The sequence below is a fragment of the Sinocyclocheilus anshuiensis genome, unplaced genomic scaffold (genome assembly GCF_001515605.1).
Source record: "Sinocyclocheilus anshuiensis isolate Anshui unplaced genomic scaffold, SAMN03320099.WGS_v1.1 scaffold1184, whole genome shotgun sequence".
NCBI lineage: Eukaryota > Metazoa > Chordata > Actinopteri > Cypriniformes > Cyprinidae > Sinocyclocheilus > Sinocyclocheilus anshuiensis.
In genome coordinates this window covers 823,909-834,200 of record NW_015547647.1, presented here as the reverse complement: position 1 = coordinate 834,200, position 10,292 = coordinate 823,909, and the positions used below count along the sequence as shown (strand labels likewise).

Below are 10,292 nucleotides of genomic sequence, written 5' to 3'. Positions count from 1 at the left end.
ACCAGTGTTGGGGGTAATGCATTACAAGTAACGCGAGTTACGTAATGAGATTACTTTTTTCAAGTAACTAGTATTACTTTTTAATTTACAAGAGAATATCTGATTTACCTTTTCAGATAAGTAACGCAAGTTACTTTTTTTTCCAATTTATTGATTGTTAGCTCTCCTGTCCCCATGTTGAGAGAAATCAGAAGCTGTTACCGTAGTTCTAAAATAGATATGAATATACATTAATTAATCTCACTCAACACACAAAAAAAACACAGATTCAGTATTCCTCAAAATGAATAAAAATAATGCAACTCAGAATATGACGCAAACCTGCAATAATTAAATGTTAAACAACACAAATATGCTTTATGTATTTAATCCCATTCTATTAACCAATGTCTTTGCTTCTGACCTTCGATGATCCAGTTCAACCATACTAATAAGCAAAAATTACTCTAGACGAACATTTGTGTCTTTTTTATTGCTGAAGTGTGTTGAAATGTCTTCTTCTGCATTCTACTGTACGGACGTAAATTTACTTTCCCTTCAGCCTGAGGCTTATTCATTTCACTTTTGGTGTGAAAGGGCTTTTATATTTGCCAAAAATAGAACTTTTTTATTTTAAAAACAAACAAGCAAGCCCTGTCCAGATTTAAAAAGTAGCGCAAAAGTAACGTAACGCATTACTTTCCATAAAAAGTAACTAAGTAACGTAATTAGTTACTTTTTTATGGAGTAGCGCAATATTGTAATGCATTACTTTTAAAAGTAACTTTCCCCAACACTGATTACTAGTAACTAAAAATAGATACTTGTTAATTCTACTGAATAAATGTCTTAACTCTTGGTCCATATAATCTAAATGATCTTAATTTGATGTTATTCCAGTTTTTGCAACAGTATCGTCACTATCAGTCAAATGTGGAGATCTTTAAACATCAGCCTGACAAATCCAACAAAGACCTGGCAGAGCTGGTCATGTTTCTGGCTCAGGTATGGAGGTGTTTTCTCTTAGAGTTTCCATGTTCATTTATTTCAGCGTGTTTCGACTGTTGTTGTGTTATTGGCTGATTGTGGTTTTGTCTTCAGGTTGGACACTGTTACTTAGAGGAGCTGTCAGATTTCCCACAGCAACTGACTGATCTGCTCTTAAACCATCATACGGTGCTGGAGCCAGATCTAAGAATGGTGTGAATAACATTTGTTTAGCTGACTTTTTTTTTATTTTATTTTTTTTTTTATCTTAAATGACATTCAGTAGAGTTTGCTAGCTATACATTTCAAGATAGTCTGTCTTTTAGGGTAGAAGATGTTCTTAATGTTTAAAGATCTGTTTTCTAAAGAAAACCTTTCTTTCAGACGTTTTGTAAAGCTCTCATCCTCTTGAGGAACAAAGATCTGATCAGTCCCACCAGTCTTCTGGGGCTGTTCTTTGAGCTGCTGCGCTGTCATGACAAACTTCTGCGGAAGGTCTGTTAATTTTGCAGTGCAGTTTTAAGAATATGAATTTAAAATATTGCAAAGCTTACTGCTAAAAAAAAATAAATAAATGCCCTATGTCTCCTCAGACTTTATATACCCATATTGTGACCGATATTAAAAATATCAATGCCAAGCACAAAAACAACAAACTGAACACGGTAAGTCACTTGGGCATAATATTCATTTTCCATCAAGTCACATAATAGGACTGCAGCATTTCGTAATTTACCCTTTAATCACTGAATTGTTCATTGACATGTTGATAGTTTGCATGAGATTCATACCCATAGTTTTGACATAAATGCTCAGACCTTGCAGAACTTCATGTACACCATGCTGAGGGATTCAAACCCCACTGCTGCCAAGATCTCTCTAGATGTGATGGTTGAGCTTTACAGAAGAAACATCTGGTGAGTCCTTGAACAGATATGTCTTTGTAACATAATATGATGCCATTAGGTATGATCCGCAATCACTCTGTTTTCCATTCCCACATCAACCTATCAGGAATGACACCAAAACCGTGAACGTCGTCATCACAGCTTGTTTCTCCAAAGTCACAAAGGTTAATTTTTTGGCTTTGTATGAATCTTCTCCAGCATTAAAACATTAGTTCAAGCAGCACTATGTAACTTTTTCTGTGTTCAAAATTTGCAAAATGGAGTTCAAAATCATCATATGCGTTCTACTGAAGAAACAAAGTCACCTACATCTTGGATGCCCTGGGGGTAAGCAGATAAACATCACATTTTCATTTTTGGGTGAACTATCCTTTTAAGGACAAGTTATTTACTTATCATACACTATATTGTAACTTTGTTCGCTATGACCTCTTCTAGCATGTTTTAAATCTCATCTCCTCTCAGATCCTTGTAGCTGGATTGAAGTTCTTCCTGGGAAAAGATGAGGATGAAAAGAAAGACAGTGATTCCGAATCTGAGGTACAATAAGTACAGTAAAGATTTTTTTAAATAACTTTTATTCGGCAAGGATGCATGAAATTGATCAGAAGTAACAGTAAAGACATTTCTAATTTTACAAACTATTTCTATTTCAAATAAATACTGTTCTTTTGAACTTTCTGTTCATCAAAGAATCTTTAATGTATCGCAGTTTTCCACAATATTAAGCAGCATGACTGTTTTGATAATAATAAGAGATGTTACTTGAGCAAATCAGCATATTCGAATGATTTCTGAAGGATCATGTGCCACTGAAGACTGGAGGGATGATACTGAAAATTCTGCTTTGCATCACAGGAATAAATAATATTTTAAAATATATTCAAATAGAAAACAGTTATTTTACATTATAATAATATTTTACAATATTACTGTTTTTACTGTATTTTTGACCAACTAATTGTAGACTTGATGGTCATAAGAGACTTCTTTCAAAAACATTATAATATCTTACCTACCGCAGGTAATTAATAAAAATGATTATTAAGTGATATTTCGTTTCCTCTGCAGGACGATGGGCCAACAACCAGAGATCTAATGGTCCGATATTCCACCGGGAAAAAATCGTCCAAAAACAAGAAGAAGCTAGAGAAAGCCATGAAAGTCCTCAAGGTTAAATCTTGTGTTTCATAATCAGCAAATCAGTGTTTTGTTTGATCATTTCAGTGTCATTTTAGATGTTTTTATTTTTATATTTTCATTTAAATTTGTTGTGTTTTAGTCAATTTCATATATTTGTGTTTGTTTATTTTTATTTCAGCTTTAGTTTGAGTTATTTTAGTACATCAAGATGATTTTATTTGATTTCAGTTAGACTATATTCTCTTTGACGTAATGAAAGTTTAAATTCACTATAATAATCCTTGCTAAATTTGTCATTTTCATTTTTTGCTTTCTCAGAAACATAAAAAGAAGAAAAAAGTGGAGGTTTTTAATTTCTCCGCCATCCACTTGATCCACGACCCACAAGGTAAGAGCCTTTCACACTGACAGAGTACAAAAAACCTGGAATAATGATCATGTAATGAAGAGGTGAAATATCTGGGAACTGAAAGGTTGCAGGTTCAGACCCACAAGGGTTGATCCATAAACTGTCACTGTGAATCACTTTCTATAAAAGCATCTAGATTAGAAATGAATATCTGTGTTATTCAGATTTCGCAGAGAAGCTCCTGAAGCAGCTGGAGAGTTCAAATGAGCGTTTTGAGGTGAAGATCATGATGATGGAACTCATCTCTAGACTTGTGGGAATTCATGAGGTCATTTAGAAGTACATTTAATTCAACTTGCACATTTTAGAATTTAATATTTTCCCACGAGTTACTCTAACCTGTTTTTGCTTCTGTTTTACAGCTTTTCCTCTTTAATTTCTATCCATTTGTCCAGCGCTTCCTTCAGCCTCATCAGAGAGGTAAACACTGTTATCTTCATGAAACACTTACAGTAGTAATGTTTAATTCACTTCAGTGTCTTTGAGTGTCTCTTATGTAATACTCATATCTTCAGAGGCTGTGTTTATGATCTCTTCATGTTAGTTCATTTGATTTCTTTCAGAGGTCACCAAAGTTCTGTTGTGTGCCGCCCAGGCGTCGCATCAGCTGGTCCCTCCTGAGGTAAGAACTGATCATGAGGACTTTGTTATAATAATTAATCATTAATCAGATTTTTTTTTAAAGTAATAATAATAATGTTTTTATTCTGCAAAGATGCATTAAATTCATCAAAAGTGATAATAAATAAATGTATAATGTTACAAAAAATTCTATTTATTTTAAACTTTGCATTTATGAAAGAATGCTGAAAAAATTATCATGTATTCTACAAAAATAGTAAGCATTTGATAATAAATCAATGCTGATAATAAGAAGAAATGTTTCTTGAGCAGCAAATCAGCATATTAGAATGATTTCTGAAGGATCATGTGACACTGAAGACTGGAGTAATGATGCTGAAAATTCAGCTTTGCCTCACAGGAATAAATTGTATTTTAAATAAATATTAAAATGGAAAATTGCTATTTTAAGTTATTATAATATTTGACAATATTACTGTTTTTACTGTATTTTTCATCAAATGCAACTTTGGTGAGCAAAAGAGACTTCTTTCAAAAATCATACTGACCCTAACATTTTAATAATAGCAAATTAAGTTTAAATAATAAAGAATAAATTACTGTTCCATCTACAGATCATTGAGCCAGTCATCAAGACGATCGCCAATAACTTTGTTACGGACAGAAATTCAGGAGAGGCCATGACAGTTGGGTAGGCGCTGTGTAAATCTGACTCCAATACAATGAAACGTGAAATTGTATAATGCTAAATACTGTAATTTACTCTTCTCATGATAGCTCTCTCTTGTTCATGCTCATAATCACAGAATCAACGCCATAAAAGAATTGGTTGCCCGCTGTCCTCTCTCGATGTCTGAAGATCTGCTTCAAGATCTCGCACAGTACAAATCTCACAAAGATAAAAGTATGCCGTTTGTTATCATTATTCATCATAGTCTGTTCATTAGATGCTACTTATTTTGTATGAAGTGATAATATCAGCATAGACTGATTGACATTGCTTTGAATATTGTCTGTCTTTATCTTCCAGATGTTGTGATGTCTGCCAGAGGTCTTATCCAGCTCTTCAGAGATCTCAATCCACACATGCTACACAGAAGAGACAGGGTGAGAAGCCTAAAACATTCAATTATAGAAATATACAAATATTAAATAGATGAAAGTTACATTTTTATAATCGAATTGACTTTTAATGAACAGATTAAAACCAGTCTTGAATAAATGGCAGAAATAAACTCTGTTCCTTTTAACTTGTTTAATCAAAATGAAAAATATATCAGGTTTCACAAAAATATTAAGCAGCACAGCTGTTTTCAACATAGATAATAAGAAGTGTTTCTTGAGCAGTAAATCAACATATTAGAATGATTTCTGAAGGATCATGTGACACTGAGGACTGGAGTAATGGTGCTGAAAATTCAGCTTTGCATCACAGGAAGAAATTACATTTTACAATATATTAAAATAGAAAACATTTATTTTAAATTGCAATAATATTTCACAATATATCTGTATTGTTGATAATAAATAAATGCAGCCTTGACGAGAATAAAAGACTTCTTTCAAAAACATAAAAAATATTTGTATGGTTGAGTACATTTTTGCATTTATTTTGTTATCAGGGGAAGCCCACAGAAACCTCCAAGAAGGCCAAAATCCAGAACTACGGAGAATTGGAGGCCAAAGACTACATCCCTGGAGCTGAGGTGCTGGAAGTAGAGGAGATAGTAGATGAAGAGGAAGATGAAGGTGTGTGAAAAGCTGTATTAACATTAGCTTATTATTGCAAAGAGTATTATGTGATTTTATGACACATTTTTCCCGAAATCAGAAACATCTCTGACCAATCTCCTCTCTCTCATAGATGGCTGGGAGAACGCCAGCATGAGTGAGGATGATGAAGATGGTGAGTGGGTGAACGTCCATCACTCCTCTGATGAAGATCAAACAGAAGTGGTGAGGATCTTATCACTTGACTTAATGCTTGATTTGATTGTGATGATGAAAAATGATGCATATGAACCCGTTTTGTGTTTTTGAATGTCAGGCTGAGAAATTCCAGAATGTCCCGGAGGACGAGCGCAAAGCTAAAGCTGCGGCGGTCAGCACCAGTCGACTCCTCACGCAGGACGACTTCAAAAAGATCCGCATCGCTCAGATGGCCAAAGAGGTCAGCGCTGCACCCGGAAAGGGACAGAAGAGGAAGAATGTGGAAAGTGATGAAGAGGAGGAGAGGTAGGATGTGTTAATGTTTCCTTACTGAAAGGGTTTTAGAAACGTTATGTCAGGAATTTGTATAAATTTAAGAGTCATTAAATGAATTAAGCGGTGATATAAATTTTTTTCTTCAGAGGCGAGTTACTTAGTCTAAGAGACATTGAACGTCTTCACAAGAAACCCAAATCTGACAAGGAAACACGACTGGCAACAGCCATGGTGAGTGCGGAAATAATAAATAAAAAATACTTCTATAATTACATTCATTTTTAAACTGAAATTCTGAGATATATTCTAGCATATATATATGTGTGTGTGTGTGTGTATGTGTGTGTGAGTGACCCTGGACCACAAAACCAGTCATAAGGGTAAATTTTTGGAATTTGAGATTTATACACCATCTGAATAAATGAACAAACTGAATAAATAAGCTTTCCATTGATGTATGTTTTGTTATGATAGAACAATATGTTCAGTGTGTATATATATATATATATATATATATATATATATAGCCTATGTGTGTGTATGTATATATGTTGAAGAAAAGAAAACACACTAATTGTCTTTTTTTTTAAGGTACTCATAGCAATGAAAAACAAGGTTAAAAGTTAAAATATTTAAAATGTTGATATTTGACATTTTTCGCTCTCAGGCTGGGCGGACAGATAGGAAAGAGTTTGTTAAAAAGAGGAGTAAGCTAAACCCGTTCGCCAGCACCAGTAACAAAGAGAAGAAACGAAAAAAGAACTTCCTCATGATGAAACACAGTCAGAATGTGAGGACCAAAGGCAAACGCTCCTTCAGAGAAAAACAGGTGAGCCCTGCTGCTGTGTTCACATCTGGATTACCTTTAGATGTAATCTGTACAATTTACCATGAAACTTCAGTTTATGAAATAGTGTTGTATTTTGGTATTTGCAGTATTTCTTATTAATAGTGATTTTCCTCTCAGATCGCATTAAGAGATGCACTCTTGAAGAAGAGAAAACACAAGTAATTCTCACCTGTGACGGACTGGAGCTGATTTGATCTGTGCGGACCATTCTGTATACAGGAAGACAATATTCAGACTTCCTGGCTGTGTGGATTTTCATGTTGCCTTTTAATAAACCATTTAAACATTTAAAACTTTGTTGCTTTTTTGTTGTTGTTTTGTATTCGATCTTCAAATTGCCCATTGGACAAACTGCACCCTTAAAGCAGCACTATGTAACTTTTGGCGCTCTAGCGGTTAATAAACAGAACTGCACACATCCCGCGGAAGAACATTCCAACCGGAGCTACTTCTCTAAGTTTATGTCTATGGCGATTCACGCAGGTATGTGTTACTCCGCAGCGGTGACGACCCGACCAGGCTACAATAGTCCAAATATAAGAATATGAAAGATGCAGAGCTAGTAGCCTACTGTTGGAATATTGTCTTGCGGCTGTTCTCAGAGCTCTGAAATGGTCAGGACCGGAAGAGAGCGAGAGAGACAGGAGGAAAACCACATGAAGAGAAGAGCATTTCATCTCATTCTAGTATTCGACTAATCATATTTTTACCTTTTATTATAACAGGATTCCTTTATATTCTGCTACAGCAAGATAATTCCGTGTTTAGTGTGTTTAGCATGTATTGTTTTGTGCTGGGTGGTTTTGTACCTGCTTGTCTTTATCTTTATAAACTGCCCTTCAGAACACCTCTCACTTATGTAAGGTTGCACTTTGCTTTAAATGAAGTCCATTACAGCAATCTTTCTTGATTAAAAAAACGAATTAAAAGGAAATATATACAAATCTTTGATGTTAAAAGTTAGGACCTCAGCTTTATTTTAGAGAAAAACTAAATGAGCTACTCGAATGTACTAAAAGCTATTGCATTTATTAAAGGGGTCATATGATGCTGCTAAAAAGAACATTCAGGACAAAATAATGAAACACGAATGTGAATTTCAGAAAATCAGAACATATTTCTTTGTCCCCATATTTCTGTACCAACAGCAGCACTTGAGCTGCTCTACAAGTTCAAATATGATTGTTCAGCAGTTTGAGAAAGTCAAAGATGATGTTGCACTACAATAAAAACAAACAAAAAAGACACTTTTGTTTTTAATAAAACGCTTATATTTTCATAATTGTGTGGCATCCATGTTAAATTGCACTTTTCCATGACTATAGCCACAAAATCCCCAATTACTTTCCACACACCTTCTCCTATTATATCAATGGGGTCAACCTAGTAGGTAGGCTATTATGAGCAGCTGTTTGTATTAGAGTGTTGAATTATAATGTGCTCTGTAAGCAGACAGAATGATAAATAAGTAGTTTTTTTGTCATGTTTTACTTATTCATTTATTTGCTCATTATTATTATTATTTATTTTATTTATTTATTTTTAGAAATCTGCAACTTTATTTCCTGTCAAGGGATAAACAGTCTTACGAGTCCTATATATATATCTCATATATCCAAATAAATAAATAAGTGGCATCATCTGTCTTTTTCTGTACATTTGCATCTCAGGACTTCATGGCAATATATAATATTTATGAGACACTTGAAATCAATTTCTCAGTACAGCAGAGCTACTTCATATATACTGCACTCCCCATTGGATTATTTACCACCTCAAGTTGCTTTCGCAAGATTGTAATATTTAGTAATATTTTAACATTTTAAATGATTTTTAATCATTTTAAAAATCCTGTGATTTTGTTTTATCATAGCAATTAAAAAATGTGTTAAAATTATACAGTCTGCTTTATGTTAAAAGGGCCCTGATTGCTTGAGAATGACTGAAAATTGACTTGTCAAGGTAAAAAATTCTTATTTTTTATATATTATTTTTTATATTATTATATTAACAGCCTTACATTAAATGTTTCCATTACATTTTTTATTTATAATTTTAAGAAGGCAAGCAGTTTTAAGTCATTTGATTTCATTTATACAGGTGATGTAATAGCTGACAATCTAGCAGAGATTTTGTAAAGTTTAAGGTGTGTTTACACTTGTAGTTCGGGTCTCTTGGTTCTTTTGGTCAGGACTAAAAACAAACAAACAAACAAACAAACAAAAACAGCAACAGGGATATGGTCACAACCTGACTGGACAGCTTTTATGACATATTTTCAAGAATTTACACCGTGTCTACACCGGACGCGAGCGTCGCGACAAAAGACAACGGCCTCTACACTTTACGACAGTTATTTCGGCGCGACGTGACAGCTGTCGCGTCCAGTGTTACCAAAGCGTATAGGTCTTCTATAGGCCTACTCTTTGGTGTTACCGAACTTGCTGTGAGCTGGGCTAATGGACTCCTCCTATGTGTGTACACATGGTTTTATTTTTACCAGCTGATAATGAAGAGCTTATAACGTGTAAAGGAGCCAAAACAGCGACAGGAACTTCCGTTAGACACATGGACATCTGCTGCAAAGAGACCGGTTCCGACGCCCGAACTGAATTGGGCGGAAAATCTACTCTGATGAGAAGAACCAGGTATGCTTGAACATTTTGTCCCTTTTAGACTCGCATCTTCTGACAAGTGTTGCCAGATTGGATGGACGATTTCCAGCCCAAAAGCTCACGAAAACCCGCCCAAAACTTTAACTGTCAAAATAATGTGATGGAATATGTAAATCAAGGTTGATAAGGGCCATTTTTAACTATTTAAAACAAAATAATGACGACAAAATAATAGGTATAAATATAACGTTAGATAAATTCCCCAGTAATGGATCAAATCGGGGCAAATAGCCTACATTAAAGAGAATTAGGCTACCTAACATGAATAAAATATGCAAGCAGACACTGTCAAAACGGCAATCATTTTCAATGTCAGCAGTCAGAATAATCCAGTTTAAATGCCAAAAGTGCACAATATAAGTGATAGGAAAAAGCAACGTAATTAGCAGGTATTTCACACTCGTTCATGCACACACCATGACAGTCAAAACGGTGTCATTCATTTTGATACATACTGAATTATAATCCGACATTTAAAAAAAAAACAAAACTAATGCGTCTACCTTCGTGTCGCTCTATAATTTTACACAGAACTAGAGGAAGCCTCTTGTTAA

The 10,292-nt window shown here is 34.4% G+C and overlaps 1 protein-coding gene across 1 annotated transcript in view; it reads left to right on the top strand.

The window, feature by feature from the left end:
* LOC107701952 (protein SDA1 homolog) overlaps positions 1-7,356 on the top strand; it is an 8,990-nt gene extending 1,634 nt beyond the window's left edge. Inside the window, exons 2-22 of the mRNA XM_016504117.1 lie at positions 880-984; positions 1,081-1,179; positions 1,351-1,461; positions 1,560-1,631; positions 1,783-1,883; positions 1,981-2,038; positions 2,340-2,414; positions 2,946-3,047; positions 3,336-3,405; positions 3,591-3,694; positions 3,789-3,846; positions 3,990-4,048; positions 4,623-4,699; positions 4,815-4,912; positions 5,039-5,115; positions 5,631-5,757; positions 5,873-5,964; positions 6,056-6,243; positions 6,360-6,444; positions 6,881-7,042; positions 7,181-7,356. Of these exons, the coding sequence (XP_016359603.1) occupies positions 880-984; positions 1,081-1,179; positions 1,351-1,461; positions 1,560-1,631; positions 1,783-1,883; positions 1,981-2,038; positions 2,340-2,414; positions 2,946-3,047; positions 3,336-3,405; positions 3,591-3,694; positions 3,789-3,846; positions 3,990-4,048; positions 4,623-4,699; positions 4,815-4,912; positions 5,039-5,115; positions 5,631-5,757; positions 5,873-5,964; positions 6,056-6,243; positions 6,360-6,444; positions 6,881-7,042; positions 7,181-7,225 (1,965 nt within the window). The 3' untranslated portion in view covers positions 7,226-7,356. The remainder of the gene's footprint in view (positions 1-879; positions 985-1,080; positions 1,180-1,350; positions 1,462-1,559; positions 1,632-1,782; positions 1,884-1,980; positions 2,039-2,339; positions 2,415-2,945; positions 3,048-3,335; positions 3,406-3,590; positions 3,695-3,788; positions 3,847-3,989; positions 4,049-4,622; positions 4,700-4,814; positions 4,913-5,038; positions 5,116-5,630; positions 5,758-5,872; positions 5,965-6,055; positions 6,244-6,359; positions 6,445-6,880; positions 7,043-7,180) is intronic.
* Positions 7,357-10,292: the final 2,936 nt, after the last annotated feature.